Here is a 24,949-nt window from a genome sequence, read left to right as displayed (position 1 = left end):
TGTAAATGGATATGATTAAGGTATGCTCCTATAATGTTCGGGATATGAACGCACCTGCCAAGAGGAGTCAAATATGTAACATGCTAAAATAGAAAAAAGCAGATATCTTGCTTCTGCAAGAGACCCATTTTCGGACAAGACATGCGCCATGATTGGGACATCTTCAGCTCCCCTTGGAGGTACGTTCGATGCCCCCCCCCCCCCCCATATAGCGAGGGTAGGTGTATTTTTATTAAAGGAGTGCTAGGATCTCAAATATATACCTTTGGTACTATATATGCACCAAATACATCCCAGGCACCATGGTTAAGGGCAGCTCTGGCAGCATTCCACAGATTTGCTGAAGGCATAGTCATTCTGGGTGGTGATTTGAATGTAGAACTTTATCCTGAAGTGGACACATCGACAGGCACTTCATCACTGTCACAATCTGCACTCGGACACATCCGCAACAACATTGCTAAGGCTGGCCTGGTGGACGGATGGAGAACATTGCACCCCAGTGACAATAATTTTTCATATTACTCCCTGGCGCATACATAGTCTACCTCACTACTGCCTTACTGCAAAAGTGCATCAATTGGGTCGATGGTTTATCCAACCATGCTCCCGTATGTTTACAGTTCTCAATGTCTAATACTCCCAAAAAGGAGATGATATGGAGACTTAAAGAAATACTTTTGCACAATCCAGATAACGTAAAACAAATAGGGGGGAAACTTGAGGAATATTTCGCTCTTAATGAATCTGCGGATATTTCACCAAGCGTGGTCTGGGAAGCACATAAGGCAGTATTGAGAGGACATTTCATATCACTAGGAACGTATGTTAAAAAGCGCAGGGCAGCTGAGATCCTAAAATTGCAAGCCCAGATTCAAGCACCAGAGTAATTACATAAAAGACAACTCACCCGAGATGTCCTTCATGACTTAGACCTCCTTAGATCCCAACTAAAAAATATACTTAAAGGGGTTGTCCGAGTTATTTTTTTTGTTCTTTCTATGTTCCTAACTAGGCAAATGTAACAGCTTTCCAATTAACTCACTTTATCTCCAGTGGCTGCTTTATCAGATTTGACTGAGGGTCACATGACCTGTGATGTCAGCTTCTCTCCCTGCTCTGATAAAGTTAGTTTACAAGCCTGTAAACGAGACTTCACTGTGCTAGCCATGCCCCCCTTCACTGCCGTCTGCTCTCTCCTAGGATTCTTAACCCCTTCAGCTGCACAGACTGGGTAGCTGCAGCAGTGACAATTCTGGGCACAGGAGCTGACAGACTAGAGAGAGCATTGCACAAGAAGGTAGGGGGAAGATCCTGTGTGTATTAGCAGTGTCATTATACAGGTGGGACTTGTAGTTCTACACATACAACATGCTGTTGATTCTCCCAGCACTCAGGGCAGCTCTTGTATTCACTCCCTTAGCAGTGTCATTATACAGCTGGGACTTGTAGTCCTACACATACAACATGCTGCTGATTCTCCCAGCAGGCAGATATGTCACTCAGGGCAGCTCTTGTAGCCACTCCCTTAGCAGAGAAGGAGGAGGGGCAGAGATTGTTTTTATTGCATGTAAACAAAGGGCCAGAAGAGAGTTTCTTCATAACTCGGACAACCCCTTTAATGGGAAAACGGCTAAGTTATTACTAGGGTTAAGCGAACACCTGGAAGTTTGGGTTCGCCCGAACTTCGCCGCAAAGTTCGGGTTCAGTACCGGAACTTGATCCAGAACCTGAACCCCATTGAAGTCAATGGGGACCCGAGCTTTGGGGCACTAAAATGGCTCTAAAAAAGTCATAGAAAGGGCTAGAGGGCTGCAAAAGGAAGCAAAATAGGGGTAAGAGCAGGACAATTGCCTTGCAAACAAATGTGGATAGGGAAATGAATTAAAATAACTGAATTTTTAAAAAAGTAAAAAATAATGATCTTGAACTAGCAGGCGGAGGTCAAAGTGGAGTAGGAGGTTGAGGAGGCGATGGACATGGTGGTGTTGGTAGAAGCCGTGGTGGAGGAGGTAGCCAACACTATTTTTGTATTTTTTTTTTTTTTTTTATAAATTTAGGAAGACCCTAAAACTTTGGGAAATATAAAAAAGAAAACAAACAATGGCTGGGTGCAGCCGGTATACTTGTCTATTCTACGCAAGGTACAAACAAGTCCTGTGGGATCCATGCCTGGTTCATTTTAATGAACGTGAGCTTGTCCACATTGGCTGTGGACAGGCGGCTGCGCTTGTCTGTGATTACCACCCCTGCCGTGCTGAACACACGATCTGACAATACACTGGCCGCAGGGCAGGCCAGCACCTCCAAGGCGTAAAGGGCAAGCTCAGGCCATGTGCCCAGTTTGGAGACCCAGAAGTTGAATGGGGAAGACCCATCAGTCAGTACGTGTAATCGTGTGCACACGTACTGTTCCACTATTTTGCTGAAATGTTGCCTCCTGCTAAGACGTTCCATATCAGCTGGTGGTGCTAGTTGTTGTGGTGTGCTGACAAAGCTTTTCCACATTTCGGCCACGCTAACCCTCCCTTCTGAGGTGCTGGCAGTGCCCCAGCTGCGTTGGCAACGTCTTCCTACTCCTCTGCCTTCGCCTTGTGCTTCCACTGTGCCCCCGCTGTCAGGTGGGAATGCCATCAGCAGCGTGTCTACCATCGTGCACTTGTACTCGCGCATCTTCCGATCAAGCTCCAGTGAAGGAATTAAGGACGGCATGTTGTCCTTGTAGTGGGGATCCAGCAGGGTGGCCACCCAGTAATCTGCACAGGCAAGCAGCAGCAGGGTGAGAACACCGAAAGCGCGCACAGATGGACCACACTTTCTGCAGCAGCTCTGAAATATTGAGATAATTTTTCAGGAACCTCTGCACCACCAAATTCAGCAAATGTGCCAGGCAAGAGATATGCGTCAAACCGGCTAGACCCAGAGCTGCTACGAGATTTCGCCCATTATCGCACACCACCAGGCAGGACTTGAGGCTCAGTGGCACCAACCACTCATCAGTCTGTTGTTCCATGCCAGTCTAAAGCTCCTACGCGGTGTCTGTTTTTTCCCCCCAAACAGATGAGTTTCAAAACAGCCTGCTGTCGTTTCCACCTGGCTGTGCTGAAGTAGGTGGTGAAGCTGTTACGCTGACCAGATGAGGAGGCGGTAGAGGAGGAAGCGGAGTAGGAGGAGGAGGCAACAGGAGGCAAAGAGAAATGTCCTTCAATCCTCGGTGGCGGGAGGACATGCGCCAAACTGCTATCCGCCTCAGGCCCAGCCACCACTGCATTTACCCAGTGTGCAGTTAGGGACATATAACGTCCCTGCCCGTGCTTACTGGTCCATGTATCGGTGGTTATGTGGACCTTGCCACAGATGGCAATGCGCAGTGCACACATGATTTTGTCTGCCACTTGGTTGTGCAGGGCAGGGATAGCTCGCCTGGAAAAGTAGTGTGGGATAGCCACCGCCATAAGTTTTATAAAAGTCTCCGTCTCCACCAGACGGAATGACAGCATTTCAAAGGCCAGGAATTTTGAAATGCTGGTATTCAGGGCCGGGGATCGCGGGTGGATAGGGGGGTACTTCCTCTTTCTCTCCAGTGTTTTGGAGATGGACAGCTGAACGCTTCCATGGGATATTGTGGAGATGCTTGGTGACGGACGTGGTGGCGTTGCTGCCACATCCTCTGTTTGCGGGGTGGCAGGTGCCACTGTCACTCCAGAGGGGGAGGAAGAGGCCAAGACTGCAGCAGAAGAGGGACCAGGAGGAGCTTGAGATCTTTAGTGTTTTTTGAGGTGTTTACTCCACTGCAGCTCGTGCTTTGTATTTAGATGCCAGGTCATGCAGGTGGTGCTCAGGTTTAGAACATTTATGCCTTGCTCCAGGCTCTGATTGTGTAAGGGTCAGCCCCTAGAATACTGTTCTTTGCACAGATATGTACAATATAGTGCTACATAGACTGTAATGACTTATTTAAGCCAGTAGAGGCCACTGTGGCTCTGAGAATGAGGAAGCTGAACTGTTGCTAAGATGCACAAGAGGTAGGAGGAGCCAGAAGTTCCCAGGGTTTGAGTCCTGGCTGGAGGTGGGAGTGTCCAGAGAGCTGTGAGAGGATGGCTGCCATGTTAGGAGCCAAGTAAAGGCTAGTGATGGGACATGGAGCCTGACTGATGGAGTCCTGAGAAGCTGGTTGTGCTGGAGACAGGCCAAGATATACTCTGAACTGAAGTGCTGCAGCTGTGACCCAGAGAAAGAGACTTCACTGTGTGTTCCAGAAGAAGTGGGACCGTGTAGAGACACGCCGGATCCTTCCTGCCAGAGGTGGAGAGCTGCATCTGTTGTGACCAGAGAGAGAAAGACAGACAACCAAGCGACTGGACCTGGATCCAGACTGCATCTTATGGGATCCAAGAGAATCTGCAGAACTGTGAGTGGCACCAGTGCTGATCTGTGATAGGTTATAGAGTCAGGGACTTAGTCAGTGCGCTGTAGAAGCGTCCCCTGGGTAGCAGGGCTAGATAGGAAATAAGTGTGGAGAGTAGTCTGCAAGCTGACTGTTTGCTGTTTAGCTTATTCTGTGTCTATGCAAAATCTCATTACCACTGTTGTTGTTTTATGTTCACCTGTTAATACCATTCCTGTCATTGACCCATTGTGCCTCTGGTGCGGTGGTACTGTATTGTTACTCAGCTTTTCTGCCAGTTACATTTGGTTCTTTAATAAAGCCGGCTTTTGCTTCAGTCTCCTTTTCCGCTGTACTGTACTTGAATCCTGCTTTGCGGTTTCTCCCTCCTCTGACCGCTACAATTGCACAGCGTGCAAACCACTTGCTTTTTGTCGCTTCTTGGAGCTGGCTTTGGTATGCTCAATCCCTGGTTCCTGGTCTGCACACCGCAGGAAGCCGCAGCAGTTGGCACCTGTGTTTTGTCATCATCAGAGACGTGCTGCGGTGGTCCTCCCATGTCCACATCCTGAAACATAAGGGTTTGGGCATCAGTGCACTCAATTTCTTAAACTTCTGGAGCAGGGCTATGTGGACGGCCCTCAGAAACCCTGCCAGCAGAGTCATCAAAAAGCATAAGAGACTGCTGCATGACTTGGGGCTCAGACTGCTTGGCTGATTTGCAAAGTGGTGAGGTGAAAGACAGATGCCCATGGGATGCAGGTGCCAATTCTGCACTTTCAGCAGGGGACCGGGTGGGAGACAATGTGAAGGAACTGGAGGCACTGTCAGCCACCCAATCTACTACCGCCTCTACTTGTTCTAGCCTCACCATTCATACACCGGTATTCAGGCCTACAAAATGACGCTGAACGTTCTGTCACCTATGTGCACCTGAGAAAAGTGTTTCATTTGGGCGTATAGCTGGCACAGATCGACCACGTCCTCTCCCTGCAACAGGAGCTCCACCAACCCCAGCAGCACCACGACCAGGGCCTCATCCCTTATTTGATGCTCATTCTTTGAGGTCACCCACTGAACTAACAGACAGATTAACTATATTATTTTCCCTGTCACATATGCAGTGGAGGTGTACTTCATGCAATAAATGGGCATATGGCGTGCACCTAACTAACAGACGGATTAACTATATCAATTTCCCTGTCACGTATGCAGTGCAGGTGTACTTCACGCAATAAATGGGTTTATCAGGTGCACCTAACTAACAGACGGATTAACTACAGTATATCAAATTCCCTGTCACCTATGCACTTCACCCTGTCACTTCACACAATAAATAGGTATATGACGTGAACCTAACTAGTGATGGACGAACATTGGCCGGGAAGTTTCGCGAACGCGCGTTCGTGATCAAATGTTCGCGAACCGTGCGTTCACTGCGGGCCCCATTCACTTTAATGGCAGACAAACCTGAAAAACCTTCAGATCATATTTGCAGCCACCAAATACTTACTAGAAGTGCACAAATGGTCCCACAACATAGACAGTGACATACTAGAGGGGGATCAATGGCAAAAATTTCCACAAAAAATATGTATTTTAATCAGGGGCCATTTTTATGCGTCTTAAAGGGAAACTGTCAAAAATGTGCCCTGCTGGAGCCTAGAAAATTTTTATTTTAGGCCACGGTAGTACAGGCCCAAAAAATTAGGCATTAACCTGACAGAAAAGAACAAGTGATTATGTGGCTGGAGGTACATTAAGCGGTCACTGAATAACAATTTTACTGTAGGCCACTGGAGTAGAGGCCCCAAAAATTAGGCATTCACCTGACAGAAAAGGCAATTTATGCAGCTTTATATACATAAGACAAGGACCATTCTTTGTTCTGTGTGGTGGCGGATATGTGTGGGCTGGCATGAGGAAATTAAATTACAAGTGGTCGTCACAGATGTGGAATTCCTTCGAGATCCATGCCTCATTAATTTTTTGAAATGTGAGGTAGTCCACACTATTGTGAGCTAGGCGAGTGCGCTTATCAGTCACGATCCCCCTGCTGCGCTGAACGTTCTTTCGGACAGGACACTCGACGAGGGGCAAGCCAAGAGTTCTATGGCAAATTGTGCCAGCTCTGGCCACAGGTCAAGCCTGCACACCCAGTAGTCTAGGGGTTCCTCGCTTCTCAGAGCGTACACATTGGCCGTTAACGCGATGTAGTCGGACACCTGTCGGTCTAGGCGTTCCCTGAGGCTGGATCCGGAGGGCGGCTTTCCATGGGTTGGCTGCAAGAATGATCTCATATCCAAAGTGACCAACACATCTTCAAACTGCCCTCTTCTTGCAGGCGAGGTAGGATTGCTAACACTGGAGCATGAAGGCCCCCCATTTGCACAAAATTGGACGCAGGGGAGCGACCTGGCTCCTGCTCATCGCCCAGGAGAATGTCATCCTCGGTCTCCCCCCCAGCCATGGACAACACCAGGGATCCCCTAAAAGTTTAAAGTTCCCCTCAAAGCCTGCTCTTCTTGCTCCACCTCCTTCCCCCAGCCACCATCCTCCTCTGACTCCTCTTCAGACTCCTGCTGACTTGTCTCATATGGAGTAGCCCCCCCCTGGGAATTCATTCAGCATTGCGACTTCCTCATCTTCCAGCTCCTGCTCCTCGATGGCTTGATCAATGACACAACACAATGCACGCTCCAGAAAGAATGCGTAAGGTACGATGTCACTAATGGCGCGCTTGCTGCGACTGACCCGTTTTGTGATCTCATCAAATGGTCGCAGAAGTCTGCATGCGTCGCGCATGAGCAGCCACTGGCACGGTGAAAAGAAACCAAGCTTCTCAGAACCTGTCCTGCCTCACAGTTCGTACAGGTAGTCATTAACGACACTTTGCTGCTGGAGCAGCCTATCAAGCATATGAAAGGTGGAGTTCCAGAGCGTCGGACTGACATAAATCAGACGTCTGACGGGTAGGTGGTTCACCGCTGAATGTCAGCAAGGCGAGCCATGGCCGTGTAAGATCTAAAATGGCCAGAGATTTTCCTAGCCTGCCGCAAGATGTCCTGGACCCCGGGGTATTTGGCAACGAATTGCTGCACGAATAAGTTCAGGATGTGTGCCATGCACCGCACGTGTGTCATTTTGCCCTGTTTCAGCGCGCTCAGCAGTTTGGCACCGTTGTCGCACACCACTTTACCAACTGTCAAATTGAGTGGTGTTAGCCACTGATCGGATTGTGACTGCACAGCTGAAAGGAGTGCAAGACAGGTGAGGCTCTTGGCTTCCAGGCACAAAACCCGCAGCACAGCATGGCAACATCTCACCTGGCTCGTTGAATAGGTTCTGGGGAGCTTGGGGGGTGCAGCGGAAGAGGGGGTAGCAGTGAAAAAGGAGGAGTCAGCTGAGGAGTAGACACTGTGTGCCAGAGATATATTCACTTGCCGCTGAACGTGGCCATATAGTTCAGGGATGCCCTTCTGGGAGAAATATTTCCTTCCGGGGACCTTCCATTGCAATGTGCCAATGGCCACAAACTTTCTAAAGGCCACCGAGTCCACCAATTTATATTGCACTAGTTGGCGGGCTAGAAGTTCCGACAAGCTATCGGTCAGCCGTTGGGCAAGAGGATTATCCAGCATCATCATCTTTTTACGCTCGAACATTTGGGCCACAGAAGCCTGCCTTGTGCCAGATGAACGCGCCGACGGCACGGTGGAAGGTGAAGTGGAGGACAAATGGGAGGAGAGAGGAGAAGGCGAAGAGGCAGGATGTGGAGCGCTAGCAGTGTGGCTTTGTGGGTTCTGATGGGCTCGGTGATGGGAGGCCAGATGCCTTCTTAAGGCGATCGTCTCTAGGTGAGTGTTGGGCTTATCATGACTTATGCGTTGACAGCACAGGTTGCAGATGGCAACACTATTGTCAGCAGCTGACACGTTAAAAAAAGCCCACACTGCGGAGCCATGTGCCGGCGTCCTGGGAGCGCAAGATGTGACCCTGCATGGTGGATGGCTCGCTCCAGATACATTTGCAGTCTGCTTTTTGCCTCCTGTGCACTGCGAGTTCTGCCTGCTTCTCCTCCTTCTCCTTCCTATCTGCTGCTCCGACTCTCCCTCTGAACTCCCCTCCTCTTCCTCTCTTGTGGGCATCCACGTGACGTCCATCGACGCGTCATTATCGTCACCTTTACCACCACTAACATTAGAGAGTCTCGGAGTAGGCAACAACATCTGGGACCACCCTCCTTGGGCTGATCTGGGTACTGTCGCCAGACCGCTGGGTGGCTACCTCCTCTTCCTCATCCGAAGTCAAAAATGACTGTGCATCGGTAAGGTCTGGGAATGGATGGGAAAATAATTCCTCTAACTCGAGTGGAGGGGATATGGTGATGGTGGTGTATTTGTCGGTGCACACAGCAGAGCGTGAGGAGGGTGCAGATACAGTGGATGAGGAGGGTGCAGAAGCAGAAGGTTGAGTGAGCCACTCAACCAACTCTGGTGCGTTTTTTTACGTAATCGCACGCACCTTCTCTAACTTCCCACTTAGGCTCCAGCCTGGTGCACCTGCACAACCCCTACCCCCCCTGCGGAACGGCCTGCTTCTTCCTCTGCTTGTCATTTTCAAAATGACCCTGTGCCAAAGTCCCTAGAGAAGAGCATTTGTGGAAGCAGGTATATTGCAGGCCTCAATAAATATTTGGTGGAAGCAGGTATATCAATGCCCTTAATCAGCATTTTGTAGAAGCAGGTGTATCGCAGGCCTCAATCAATATTTGGTGAAAGCAGGTATATCAATCCCCTTAATCAGTATTTTGTGGAAGCAGGTGTATCGCAGGTCTCAATCAATATTTGGTGGTAGCAGGTATATCAATCCCCTTAATAAGTATTTTGTGGAAGCAGGTATATCGCACCCCTCAATCAGTATTTTGTGGAAACAGGTATATAGGACCCCTTAATCAATATTTGGGGTGGAAGCAGGTATATCGCACCCCTCAATCTGTATTTTGTGGAAGCAGGTATATCAAACCCTTTAATCAGTATTTTGTGGAAGCAGGTCTATCGCACCCCTCAATCAGTATTTTGTGGAAGCAGGTATATGGCAGGCCTCAATCAATATTTGGTGGAAGCAGGTATATTGCACTTCTCAATCAGTATTTTGCGGCAGCAGGTATATCCAACCCCTTAATTAGTATTTTGTGTAATCAGGTATATTTCACCCCTCAATAATTTTTTTGGGGGGCAACAGGTATATCACACTGGTTGCAAATAGTTGTTCCAATAGCGCTTGTCCCTCTATATAGCTGAGGCATCGCAGCAGAACCACCCACAACTGATGCACAATACAAATGCACTACATGCTTTCTATGTTAGATAGTATATTATAGGTATATCACACCCCTCAATTATTTTTTTGGGGGGAAACAGGTATATCACACCAGTTGCAATTAGTTATTCCAATAGCATTTGTCCCTCTATATAGGTGCGGTATCGCAGCAGAACCGCACACAACTGCTGCACAATACAAATGCACTATAATATACTTTCTCAGTATATCACACATATCGATAGCACACCTATACCAGTCCTTTAAAGGACTTTTGTGGCCTTATCAGCTAGCGTTTGCTGTCCCTGCTCCACAAAGCAACCTCTCCCTGCACTGGCAAAACTCAGAATGTAATATGGCTGCCAGATTGGGTTCTGTTATAGGCTGGGGGTGTGTCCATGTGCTGAAATGTCATAATTGGCTGTCCTGTCCCACCTGATGGATGTGTCATGGGTCAATGTTTGGCACAATGAGAAAGTATATGACGCATGTTCGGCGACAGATTAACTATTATATTTGTGTGTCAGGGGTACAAAGTACAATGTTGCATTGCACCCACACACAAAAAAAATCGCTGTGTGTCAGCCACAGAATAAACAGCCAGATTTATGATTAGCTTTCTGTGTCAGTGATGCAAAGATGGTGTATCGCACCCACTAACACTGTCCCTCACTTCAGCTGCCTGCTTTCTGTCCCTTCACTACTGAGAGCTGATGGGCGGTGCTACACGTGATCCAGCTTATATAGAGGCTGGGTCACATGATGCACCGGCCAATCACAGCCATGCCATTAGCAGGCATGGCTGTGATGGCTTCTAAGGGCACACAGCTTAAAATTTTGTTGATTGCCTGCCCTGCAGCCTTTTAACAAGCTTTACTAAATGCACGAACACCGAACTCGAACTTTTCCGGCAAAGTTCGGTTCCGGGTACCAAAAATCGTAAAGTTCGGTATGGACCCAAACTTAACAGTTTGGGTTCGCTCAACACTAGTTATTACCTATCGGCTAAATTTCACTACTATGCCCATGATGATAAAGCCTCCAAATTTATGCTTTCCCAGTTGAAAAGTCCACTCCTATATACATAATATACAGTGATCCTCAGCCCAAACACTTCCATACTGATCAGATAGCAAGCAGATTCACTGAATATTATACTCCGCTTTATAATATTAGAAACGCAACATCTACACAAGAGGAGGAAGACAGGATTATCCGAATGGAGAGGTGGCTTGATTCCCTCAATCACAGACACTGACCAGCCCGTTCACACTTGCTGAACTGAAAAAGGCTTTAAAATCTTCACCACTACACAAAAGTCCAGGCCTAGACGGCCTACCCATGAAATACTATGACTCCTTCGAAAACATATTACTACCTAAACTACTTTTGGTGTGTAACTCAATTTGGGAGGGGAAACCTCTTCACCCACATATGCTGACAGCCCAAATCACCATCATACCCAAAGAGGGCAGTTATTGGCCAATCTTACTGCTTAATAATGATCTGAAATTACTGGCATCATCAACATCATCCAATATGCTCATAATACCTCCACACTCTTAGTCCTTCTCGGCACGGATGCTGAGAAGGCATTTGATAAGGTAGATTGGACGTACATGAAGAGAGCCATGCAATGTTTTAACATTCCCGTAGGCTTTATCAAGGCGGTTATGGTAATGTACAGGTATCCTAGGGCCCGAGTTCTAGTAAATAACACATTATCTCTTCCTTTTAAAATCAGTAACGGAACCAGGCAAGGATGCACACTTTCTCCTCTTTTATTTTTCCCATCCATGGAACCACTCCTACAAGCTTTCAGGCTTGACCAAAGGATACAGGGAATTAAAATTCAGAAAGAAACACATACCCAAGCCGCCTTCGCAGACGACCTACTCCTAAACATAACAAACCCCATAGAAGCCATTCCAGCAGTTCATGCACTGCTGGATCATTTTGGTACCCTCTCTAATTTTAAGGTAAACTTTAACAAATCCCAAGTGCTAAATGTTACTTTAGATCCTCAAACGCAGAGAATACTTGAGTTGTGTTTGCCCTTTACGTGGTCATCGCGTAGTATTCCTTTACTGGGCATCAACCTTACTCCTCACCCATCCGATCTTTATTTGGAAAACTACTGTACAAAAATCTCCCACATACTATTAGTACCCTCATTAAAACATGGGATATATCATTCACTGCATGGTTTAGACATAGATCCCTTATTAAAACAATTCTCCTCCTGAAAATACTATACTACCTGCAGGTACTGCCAATCCCTTATCCAAGGTCTTTCTTTGGACATTTGTGAAAAATACTCACTCACTTTCTGTGGAATGGTGCCAGACCTAGATTATCCCACGCCCAAGTAGTTAAGTCAACCAGAAGTGGGGGCTTGGTAATCCCAGATTTTCACCCATATTATAAGGCCACCCAGAGCTTCAGAGTCCTGGAATGGCTGCGTAATCCGCCAGGCAGAATGGACATAACTATAGAAAAATCCATGCCAAACATACCTCTATGCTCCCTTTAAGAGGTATCTCTAACCCAATGACTCGTAACACCATTAAATTATGGTACACCTGGCTAGCAGACGCCCTGCTTACAAACCCTCTAACTCCCCTGCTGCAAGTCAAAGATGTCATGTGGGGCTTGCAAAAATAACACAATAGCACAATAGCACAACATAATAAACACTAACACTGAAGGATCGCTTTTCCAGTGCCGGACGGCGTGATGATGTAATCTCGCGCTGCATGGAATTTAGGCCGAGATCTTCAAGCAAGATGGAGGCTGGCGGCCCGTCACAAGCAAATGGAGGAGGTAAGTTTGAATTTTTTTTGTTTTTTATACTATTTCAGGTTAAATCAATTCGCTGAAACGAAGGACGAGGAAATTCGGCTTCTAGGCGAATCAAATGTATCCTAAAATTCGGATTGAATTCCACTTCGTGGGATTCGATTCGCTCATCTCTAGCAATCAGGTATATTGAATAGAGCAATTAGCTCATTGGGAATCAAACACCTCACATCTATTTGAACGTACGTGGGGCGCATGGAGAAAATAAAGAAACCTCCGCTAAACCAGACTCTCGCTTAGCTCTTCAATAATGTGAACCCCATTTAGGCTATAACTACCTCTATCTCATCCAGTTGTTTTATATGTACTTGTTCATTGTTTATATACACTCACCTAAAGAATTATTAGGAACACCTGTTCTATTTCTCATTAATGCAGTTATCTAGTCAACCAATCACATGGCAGTTGCTTCAAAGCATTTAGGGGTGTGGTCCTGGTCAAGACAATCTCCTGAACTCCAAACTGAATGTCAGAATGGGAAAGAAAGGTGATTTAAGCAATTTTGAGCGTGGCATGGTTGTTCGTGCCAGACGGGCCGGTCTGAGTATTTCACTATCTGCTCAGTTACTGAGATTTTCACGCACAACCATTTCTAGGGTTTACAAAGAATGGTGTGAAAAGGGAAAAACATCCAGTATGCGGCATTCCTGTGGGCGAAATAGCCTTGTGGATGCTAGAGGTCAGAGGAGAATGGGCCGACTGATTCAAGCTGATAGAAGAGCAACGTTGACTGAAATAACCACTCGTTACAACCGAGGTATGCAGCAAAGCATTTGTGAAGCCACAACACGCACAACCTTGAGGCGGATGGGCTACAACAGCAGAAGACCCCACCGGGTACCACTCATCTCCACTACAAATAGGAAAAAGAGGCTACAATTTGCACGAGCTCACCAAAATTGGACTGTTGAAGACTGGAAAAATGTTGCCTGGTCTGATGAGTCTCGATTTCTGTTGAGACATTCAAATGGTAGAGTCCGAATTTGGCGTAAACAGAATGAGAACATGTATCCATCATCTGATGGCTACTTCCAGCAGGATAATGCACCATGTCACAAAGCTCGAATCATTTCAAATTGGTTTTTTGAACATGACAATGAGTTCACTGTACTAAAATGGCCCCCACAGTCACCAGATCTCAACCCAATAGAGCATCTTTGGGATGTAGTGGAACGGGAGCTTCGTGCCCTGGATGTGCATCCCTCAAATCTCCATCAACTGCAAGATGCTATCCTATCAATATGAGCCAACATTTCTAAAGAATGCTATCAGCACCTTGTTGAATCAATGCCAAGTAGAATTAAGGCAGTTCTGAAGGCAAAAGGGGGTCCAACACCGTATTAGTATGGTGTTCCTAATAATTCTTTAGGTGAGTGTATATATGCAATATTCAATAGTCTTTGAATAAAGAATAATGAATGATATATTCATGTATAGAATACAGTGATATACGGATGTAAAGGACCGCATTTCATCTAGATGTACATTATTAAGAAAACATAGTTTGTACCGCAACAAATACCCTTTTGTACCTCTGTAATGAATGCTATTATTATGTCACTGTCGATTTGATACCAATAAAAATATTTTTAAAACTAAAAATATGTTCAACATAAAAAAAAGTGATTTAAACAGCAGGTCATTTTCTGATGACATGTTCCCTTCAAGTATATTGGCACTTGAGCTCAGCAGACCTTGAGAAAGTGTTGGAGGACCCAAAATGGCTGTAGGTCATTTGCTGTAAGCTGACTTTCCCCAAATACCTTTGCTTCAGACGGTGAGTGCTGTGGCTATTTCTCTTTATATGGATCTGTATATCATGACTATTGTTACCACATAGCACCCTTGTGCATGTAAATTGCCCAGATGGTGTCCGATTCTTGGCGAGTGAACGGTGCCAACCATACTCTTGTGATGGTTTACCCAAAAAAATAATGGACCTTTCATCACTCCTGACATGCCTGTTTTATTAACTTCATGCATTCCCCATGTAATAATGATTCTGGAGCATCTATTCTTATGGCTCTATGTTGTGCCGTTCCTTTATTATTTGTACTAGAAGTTATGAAAGAATTGCTATTAGCCTTCAGTAAGGGTACAGAGGAAAGGTAACCAGTTGGGGGGAGGGTGTCCCTGCACAGACTCACTCTATCCAATCAGCAATGCCATATTCAGTACTATGGGTACCATACAGAAAACAATATATTTTCAAAACTCCACAATAAAAGACTAACAACTCACTAATATTTCAGACACAATCAATAAACATTAGATAAATGTTATTTATGCCTATTATTATGTTTTTAGACAGCAATTACCATTAGGGTATTTGATAGCTGCCGTAATAAATCTTTTACGATCAATGGGCATCAAATATGAGCTTCATTGGTTTCTATAACCATATATATACCCATGGCCGAAACAAATATATCATATGACAAAAATTTATTGTTGCTGCAAAGGGAATCTGTATGAAAAAAAATATACTTTGCACTTTTTAGTTTTACTATACTCAGATCACAAATTTATTTGGACAATCTTGAGCCAAAGGCAATAAAACGGGTGTGAATTTCATGTTTCCCAGAATCCAGGGGATTTAGGAGAAGAGAGTCACATTTTGGATTAAACTATATAAATTGGTTTGTCATTTTCCTAGGGGGATGCATTGTAAAACTCAATCCACTTTGTGATATAATATGTCGTCATGTCTCTCGCATCCCTTCCCCTCTCTGTGAACAGATAATGGTAAATTTATGCAAGCTGTCGTTGTATGGAGTTATATTCTACTGCTGAATAAGTCTGAGTACTGCGCACAGCATTTAGTTAAGATTCTGCATATTAAGCTTCTATGGTTCATTTATATTAATTAAAGTTTAATTTTGTATTTGGTTAGATCAGTATACTCTCTGCTTGTACGCAAGGGGTACTAAATTATGGATCCATTTTATAGGCAAACTTAATCTATAATAAAACTGTCATCTTTCAGAACCCAAGAATACTTAAAATGACAAAGATTTTTCTCCGAGTCACAGAAAACCTCAGCATGATTACCATGGAATATTTTTGTGCTAATATCTGGGATGGGAGATTATTGAAAAATTAGGAACATATATATTACCCTGCAAAAATATTCAACCCGCTGTCAACAGGTTTGTCTGGGTTACAAATGACAAATGGTCAGTATTTTTACTGCAAACCATTTTTTCACCATTCATAGGCCCTTTACTCACTAAGATATTCAAATTAATATTTTGTTATACTGTTTTCCTAACTTAAATGTGTTTATAACTTGTCTACACTTGCCGTCTTTGGCAGGACTGACTAAACTAGCTTGTATGTATGGGGATGTCCTAACAGTTGATATTAGAGTAACAAAGAATTAAACATGTTGAATTTTAATACCCATTTTATTTTTATTTTTTTACTTAAAGGGGTTATCCCATGACTGAGTAAAAAAAAATGTAAATCATACATCATATAACACATGACAATCTCTTTCTAACAAAGCTAGAACCAGCCCTGTACCTCACATGGATCCAGAGATCTCCACATTCATTGCTCTGCTAGATTTATTCTAGATTGAGCTGGCTGCTCAAGGGGAGTGTCTTTTCTGCTGAAGCTCAAGAGGTGTGTCCATTCTCCCTATTACAGCTCAGGAGGCGTGTCCATTCTCCCTATCACAGCTCAGGAGGTGTGTTCATTCTCCCTATCACAGCTCAGGAGGCGTGTCCATTCTCCCTATCACAGCTCAGGAGGCAGTTGAAGAATCTATTTGCTTGGGGAGAGGCCATTGCTGCCATCTTGATTTGTTACTGCCCGAAATCACTGTGTCCAGCCAACGCTGGATGACCTCACGCAAGATTTTGGGCAGAAACTTCAAGCAAAATGGCTGCAACGGCCTCTCCACAAGCAAATGGATGAGGTGAGTATCTTTTTTCTGCCATTTCAGGGAAAATAGATTCGTTACCACAAAGCGCAAGGAGATTCAGCTTTGCGGTGAATCAAATTTTTCCTGAAATTCGGATCAAAGTCAACTTGTTTGGCTTCGATTTGCTCAACACTACTTAAAGGGGTAGTCTTACTTCATCCTTGAGTTGGGATCTACATCTATTAGATATTTATGGCATATTCTGTGAAAGAAACCCAAAAAAAGAAACTGCAAACACAGTTTAAAGCATTTGCACAAAACTCCTTTCCTGTACTGAGGCCCGTGCTACTAAAATGCCTCAGCTAAAATATTCCAATGAAACCGATGGTAAACACTGCGTTTACACTTACCAGTATTCTCTCCCCCATCATCATAGGGTCTGTCTATGTTCTGGCTAAGCATATGAACTAAAAGAAAACAAACAACTTTATTACACCATGTGGTCAGCATTAGAAACCCTACATAATAAGTGTTCATAAGGCCCATTGGTGAATACTTGGAGTATTAATACGTCTTCTGAAAAAAAAAAAATTCTGCCCACATTACTAAATTAATAAGGTTCTCAATTGACTTGCCTTTATAATTGTTCACCATTCCCTTGCTGCCAGTGTTTGGGTAATCTACAACATCTGTTCACATGCTTACGTGGTGATAGTCATGTGAGCAGGCCAGCCATTCATGGGCCTCTGCAGTTATATGTTGACCTTAGTGATGTCACTGTGCGGTGATGACAGGTCAGCCCGCCAAAGTGATGTGTCGTGGATAATCATTTTATCATGCAAACAGAAATACAGCAGTGGATCCAAATGGTACCAGCGAGGGAACGATAAAGAAATGTTTATTAACAAGACCTACACAGAGTTTTCATGTTCTCCCCAGGTTTTTTTCCTCCAGGAACTTTCACACTTCAGGAATACTGGGAGAATTTATCAAGCCCTGTACTTTGGATGAGCAAACTGGTTCTTCGTATTAGGTTAAAAAAAAAAAAAAGCACATGTGAACATTTCTAGTTGTGAGGCCTTAGGGGGAACCTCTAGGTGGGTACTATTTCTATTATGGAGACCAGTTGATATATGTGACAACTATTTTATATATATATATATATATATATATATATACACACACACACGGGAACTATGGTGGATTAAGGAATTGGGCCCTGGAAGTTTAAATGTAGATTTTTCCCTTTTTGTAATATGGCATTTTTTGTTTGTATAAAAATAAGGTGTTGTTGCCCAGGAAATTAGATCTTGATATATCTACTCACTTATGCACGTCTTATCCCAGATGTGCAGTATATCAGAGGTTTTTTTTCACACTAACCAAAAAGCTGTATTTCTGTCCTAAATGTGACAGTCACTTATGCTTGTCTAATCCCAGATGTGCAGTATATCAGAGGCTTTTTTCACCCCAGTATGCCAAAGCTGTATTTCTGGACTTGCAGACATGCAGATAGCCTGTGCTGGTGCACTATCGTTGCATAAAATGGCTGCCGATCATGTATTGATATTGTCTAACTGAAGAAAAAAAAGTTTGTTTTCAGCAGTAGTTGGCTCAGGGCAGGCTTAAAAAAATTGTGCACTGCACCCACAAAACACTTTGCTGTAGATCTTTGAGTACAAAAAACAGTTCTTGATAAAAATTTCTCCCTGATCTCTCCCTCACAGCAGCTGCAGCCTCTCCCTACACTAATCCGAGCAGAGTGACGGGAGGCGCTACGTGACTCCAGCTTAAATGTGATTGCTTCAGTTGGCCAATCACAGCCATGCCAATAGTAGGCATGGCTGTGATGGCCTTTTGTGGCAAGTAGTATGACGCTTGTTGATTGGCTGCCGTGCAGCCTTTCAAAAAGCGCCATAAAAACCGAACCCGAACTTTTACGTAAATGTTTGGGTCCGGGTGCCGAAAACCCTAAGTTCGGTACGAATCCGAACTTTACAGTTCGGGTTCGCTTAACTCTACTCTCTAGGCCATATATACTCATAAATATCCAAACTACTCATTATATACTGTTAATGCGCTCAACTTGAAACACATCTAAAAAGAAAAGGACTATGTATGATTAAGTGATTATTTGTTTTAAATTTTCCCCTTTTTTAAGTTTTTTTTATTCTATATTGTTATTCTATATATATTTTTTAGATCCATGATGATGCGATAAATGGATGAATCATTTGGGAACACCAGGAAATATGAATATGGTCATCAATTTAATTCCTGCTGCTGACTTGTAGGGCTTTACTGTTTAATATGTGGTCATACTCAAACAGCCTGGGTTCAGAGCACCATCAGTTAACACACTGAAATTTCCCTCTTTGAATATAGTGCTGGTGCACTCTGCACATAAGCATTTTGGAAGCACATGTATAAGAAGCCGGTAGGTGTGTCTTGTGCAAGCACTGTGCTTGGCTTGTAGGGAACGTCATTTTTCAAATATGGCGTCTGTATGCTCTGTACATATGTGCATCAGAGCATCCAGAGCAACCTGGGAGAGAGAGCAGCTGACCATTATTGATTATGTAAACCATATACTGAAACATGTGATGTTCCCTTTAGTTTATAAAATGATCTATGATACAGTATGCACAATCGTGTGTGACTGTCTTCATGTGTCTATAGGATTTATTTTGATATATGTATTGTATGTGTTTTAGCACATTTTATTTTTTGTATACATGTGTTACCATGGTGTATAATGAGATATAGGAAGTGGGAGCCCCACAGCAAGGATCAATCCAGGCCCCACACACAGGACAGAAGGGTTTCTGCCTAAACCCTTTTCAAAGACCCTTGGGCCATTTTTCCACTACATCATTTGCTAAAAGTTGTTCCTTTAGAGGGTACAGTCCTGACCAAGTTGTCACCTCCAGTAGAAGAGGAGATGATCCCAACTAAGACTGGGCCCCCTCTTGCCCTGGGCCTCATAGCAGTCACATGGTCTGCCGCTATGGTAGTTACGCCCCTGGATTAAGGGATATACATATGTGCACATTGTAACATGTATCCAGCTGTTTATTTCTGCCGAAACATCACAATCCTTTTTGTGGTGCATGTAACTGCTGTAATAAACAGTTTGGAAGACGTTTTGGAGCCTGCAATGCTCTGATCTGGTCATACATTTTGGATTATCAGGATGGTTTGTACGGTGTTCACGGCCAAACACAGCGGGCCGAAGTCCTGGTTTGCGGATCCCTTCTTTGAATATATATATATTTCATATTATATATATATATATATATATATATATATATATACACACATTCTCAAAATAATGAATTCATTAATATGAATTAATTAGCTATAAATGAAATATATATATATATATATATATATATCCATTCAAAGCATAAAACAATAAAATATAAGAATCACTATACCATCTCCAGGGCCTTCAGTCTCTGGTTGAGTGCATGTATCAGTAACTGGAATGGTTCCTTGATCTTCATGGTTTCGTTCTAGTAAAAAATAAATAAAAAATTAGAAAAAATTTAATTATTTTTTATTTTATTTATTTGTTAATACAATTCAGTGATTGATGCTGTTTCTTATATTCTGCACTTTATGATAGCACAGTTATCAACAAACCAAGCCAATTATATGCTAAATAATATTCCTAACCCCATATACTACCAATGAATATATTCTAAATTATTGACGGTATTGCATAAAAGTATTTTATTAATCTCCTATCTATCTATTTATTTTAAAATATTTATTTATTGAGAGTTATAAAATTACAAATTAACAAGTAATTACAAATACAGTGTTAGTGGTCATACATTATAGATGTCACAAATGAAATATTCCATTGAATAGTCACATATGTAAAGCTTTGAAGTATCTTGAAGAAGCTAATTATTGGAGCTAATCACTAATGATATCTATCACATATTTCAAATATGAATCTATCTCTCTCTCTCGAGCACTTTGTATCTATTCTATTCTATCTCATATCAATTATATTATAAATGCATTTCTTATGATGCACTATGAAATCACATGTATGGGCTGTTTTGCAATCCAAAATAGTCAGAATTTATTGTGATCACTAAACCACAGGCACATAAGGGATGAAGCGCAATATTTACTGCTATCAATGGCATTCCATAATTGCAGAACATAAGATCAATGTGGAGGTCTGGTTTTAGGGTGCCATCCAAGTTCACTTAATTTTTCCCATAGGTTGTACCTACAGTTAGGTCCCTAAATATTGGGACATCAACACAATTCTAACATTTTTGTCTCTATACACCACCACAATGAATTTGAAATGAAACAAACAAGATGTGCTTTAACTGCAGAGTGTCAGCTTTAATTTGAGGGTATTTACATCCAAATCAGGTGAACGGTGTAGGAATTACAACAGTTTGTATATGTGACGCCCACTTGTTAAGGGACTAAAAGTAATGGGACAATTGGCTTCTCAGCTGTTCCATGGCCATGGCAAAAACATTAGGCGTGGCCAAAACAACTGTTTGGAACATTCTTAAAAAGAAGGAATGCAACGGTGAGCTCAGCAACAACAAAAGACCCGGAAGACAAAGGAAAACAACTGTGGTGGATGACCGAAGAATTCTTTCCCTGGTGAAGAAAACACCCTTCACCACAGTTGGCCAGATCAAGAACACTCTCCAGGAGGTAGGTGTATGTGTGTCAAAGTCAACAATCAAGAGAAGACTTCACCAGAGTGAATACAGAGGGTTCATCACAAGATGGAAACCATTGGTGAGCCTCAACAGGAGGCCAGATTAGAGTTTGCCCAACGACATCTAAAAAAGCCATCACAGTTCTGGAACAACATCCTATAGACAGATGAGACTAAGATCAACTTGTACCAGAGTGATGGGAAGAGAAGAGTATGGAGAAGGAAAGGAACTGCTCATGATCCTAAGCATACCACCTAATCAGTGAAGCATGGTGGTGGTAGTGTCATGGCGTGGGCATGTATGGCTGCCAATGGAACTGGTTCTCTTGTATTTATTGATGATGCGACTGCTGACAAAAGCAGCAGGATGAATTCTAAAGTGTTTCGGGCAATATTTTCTGCTCATATACAGCCAAATCTTTCAGAACTCATTGGACGTCGCTTCACGGTGCAGATGGATAATGATCCAAAGCATACTGCAAGAGCAACCAAAGCGTTTTTTAAGGGAAAGAAGTGGAATGTTATGCAATGGCCAAGTCAATCACCTGACCTGAATCCGATTGAGCATGCATTTCACTTGCTGAAGACAAAACTAAAGGGAAAATGCCCCAAGAACAAGCAGGAACTGAATACAGTTGCAGTCGAGGCCTGGCAGAGCATCACCAGGGATGAAACCCAGCGTCTGGTGAGGTCTAGTGTTGAGCGTGAATATTCGAATAGCGAATTTTTTAAGCGAATATCGGCACTTCGCTAATTCACGAATTTTTCGAATATAGCACTATAAATTTGTTATTTCGAATCTTCTTTTTTTTTTTTTTTATTGTTATATTTTTTTCTTTCCTACTTTCCAAAAGTAGTTCTTACCTGTTCTGAGGATTCCTGACTTCCTGGCTGCTCCAGTCAGTGCCCGTTGTCGCTTCTGCCGACTTCCGTGCTCATGGAGCGTCCCCATCACCATGGGAACGCCTCCATACTAGAATGTACTGTCGGATGTGAGAATTAAGTTGAAATCACAATTCGATTATTATAACTTGAATTAATCGAATTGCGATTTCAACTTAGCACTGCTATATTCCATATTCGTTAACTTTGTTAATTCTAGCAAGCAGACCCATTAGAAACACAGCTCTAAGTTGAAATCGCGATTCGATTATTATAACTTGAAGTAATCGCATTGCGATTTCAACTTAGACCTGGTTTACTATGGTTGGCTTCGTAGAATTAGCGAAGATGACGAATGTATTCGTCATATTCCTCAAAACGAAGATAACAAAGTATTCTCCATCTTCGTTTTAGCTCCATATTCGTCAACTTTGCTAATTCTAGCAATCAAATAGGAAAGTTGACTATAGAGACAGCTGTGTTTAATTCGCTATGCGATTATATTACTTAGCTTTTTTTTTAATAAATAGAATAATTATAATAATTATCAAGTATAATTATTCTATTTCTTTAAAAAAAAGCAAAGTAATATTATCGCATAGCGAATTAAACGTAGCTGTCTCTAGTCAACTTTCCTATTTGATTGCTAGAATTAGCGAAGTTGACGAATATGGAGCTAAAACGAAGATGGAGAATATTTTGTTATCTTCGTTTTGAGGAATATGACGAATTCATTCGTCATATTCGTCATCTTCGCTAATTCTAGATATCAAACCAATAGGAAAGTTGCCTTAAGTTAAAATCGCAATACGCGATTATTTAAATCGCATATTAATCGCGATAACCAGAATAATGATGAATATTCGATTTCGACGAATATGAGACGAATATTCTAGCGAATATTCGTGAATTTCGTCGAAATCTAATATAATATGGCACCTCCCGCTCATCACTAGTGATGTCTATGCGTTCCAGACTTCAGGCTGTGATTGACTGCAAAGGATTTCCAACCAAGTATTAAAAAGTGAAAGTTTGATTTATGATTATTATTCTGTCCCATTACTTTGGTCCCTTAACAAGTGGGAGGCACATATGCAAACTGTTGTAATTCCTACACTGTTCACCTGATTTGGATGTACCCTCAAATTAAAGCTGACAGTCTGCAGGTAACGCACATCTTGTTTGTTTCATTTAAAATCCATTGTGGTGGTGTATAGAGCCAAAAATGTTAGAATTGTGTTGATGTTCCAATATTTATGGATATTTATGGACCTGACTGTAAATCTTTCAGGTATTTATGGAATGTCCTGTGGAGTTATGACTAACATGGGAATACCTCTTTAATCTTGGTATTCTATGGATGTAGACTATAGTAAAGTACGTGCCATAACACCAGTGACATCATACCAACATTGTAATATCAGTATGTAGGACAAAAACACCAAAAATTGTAGAGAGTCAGTCTGAAATTTCATTTTATGTAGTTAAAGAAATTATCTATTCCTTCGTGCTAGAAATGTTTCCAGACATTAAAGTGATGACAAGGTGCCCTACTGCTAAGACCACCAGTGATCAGCTTTAATCTCTGGGGAGAACCTATTAGCAAGTGTTCAATTTCTCTGCCATGTGATGACAGGATAAATTAGGCAAGAAAATAAATGGGCTAATGGGTGTAATTCATAAACTTTCTGGGTCTTCCAGAGTTAGAGACACTCTTTGTAGACATTTTCTATTCTGGATGAGGCCCTGAATGGGGGGGGGGGGGGGGGGGGGGGGAATACATCTTGTAGCCCAGAATTCCCTAACTGGTCATTTGAAAATGGATTTATGAAACCAGACAGCTATTTTAAACCTTTAAAATAGCTGTCTGGTTTCATAAATCAGACATTTTACTAACAGTTATTCCCTATAAGTACATAGAGGATAAATGCTTAACTTGTGTGTGTGTGGGGGGGGCCCTCTGGGACCCTTACCAATCCTGTGAAGGGAGATCCTAAGTCCCCCCAGTTTGAATGGAATGGTGGTTGAATCATTTACTGTCCGTGTGATTGCCGAAGATAGCACTGAGTACAACACTCAGCTATATCAGGCAGTCCAATAGGCAGTGAATGGATGGCAGAAAGCATGCTTGACCACCACTTTATTTAAATTGGGGACTCATGATCTCCAATTTTGTGGTTGGACCCCCATTGATCCAGCAGTTATCACCTATTTATTGGATAGGGGATAACTTGCTATTATTGGAATACCCCTTTAAAAATAAATAAGGTACTATTGTACCTGTCAAGCCTAAAGACCTCCTCTTTGATAAGTTTCTTTAGACCTGATTTTCTGTGATGGATTTTCAGTCCCATTAGCTTCATTGTATACCACCCATATTCTTTAACACCTTCAACCCCGGGCCTGTTTTCACCTTCCTGCCCTGGCTATTTTTTGCAAATCTGACATGTGTCATTTTATGTGGTGATAACTTTAAAACGCTTTTACTTATACAGGCCATTCTGAGATTGTTTTCTCGTCACATATTGTACTTCATGACAGTGGTAAAAATAAGTTAAAAAAAACATTTTTATTCATAAAAAAATACCAAATTTACCAAAAATTTTCCTTAAAATACCTTCAAAAATAGTCATTACTTTACATTCCCCATATGTCTACTTCATGTTTGGATCAAATGACATTTTATTTTTTGGGGACGTATGGAAGCAAATCTTGAAATTTTTTGGAAAATTTCCAAAACCCACTTTTTAAGGACCAGTTCAGGCCTGAAGTAACTTTGTGAGGCTTACATAATAGAAACCACCCAAAAAAGACCCCATTTTTTAAACTGAACCCCTCAAGGTATACAAAACTGATTTTACAAACTTTCTTAACCCTTTAGGTGTTCCACAAGAATTGATGGAAAATGGAGATGGAATTTCAGAAT

The 24,949-nt window shown here is 42.7% G+C and overlaps 1 protein-coding gene across 2 annotated transcripts in view; it reads right to left on the bottom strand.

The window, feature by feature from the left end:
• MACROD2 (mono-ADP ribosylhydrolase 2) overlaps positions 1 to 24,949 on the bottom strand; it is a 2,731,696-nt gene that overhangs the window by 4,925 nt on the left and 2,701,822 nt on the right. For both annotated transcript variants that reach the window (XM_040429978.1, XM_040429979.1), the window contains 2 exons: positions 19,874 to 19,951; positions 16,847 to 16,903 (listed from right to left, as the gene is read on the bottom strand). In XM_040429978.1, coding sequence (XP_040285912.1) covers positions 16,847 to 16,903; positions 19,874 to 19,951 — 135 coding nt within the window. The remainder of the gene's footprint in view (positions 1 to 16,846; positions 16,904 to 19,873; positions 19,952 to 24,949) is intronic.

The sequence above is a fragment of the Bufo bufo genome, chromosome 4 (assembly GCF_905171765.1).
Source record: "Bufo bufo chromosome 4, aBufBuf1.1, whole genome shotgun sequence".
Classification (NCBI taxonomy): Eukaryota; Metazoa; Chordata; class Amphibia; order Anura; family Bufonidae; genus Bufo; species Bufo bufo.
The sequence above is the reverse complement of the archived record's forward strand: the minus strand, read 5'-3'. Positions and strand labels throughout refer to the sequence as shown.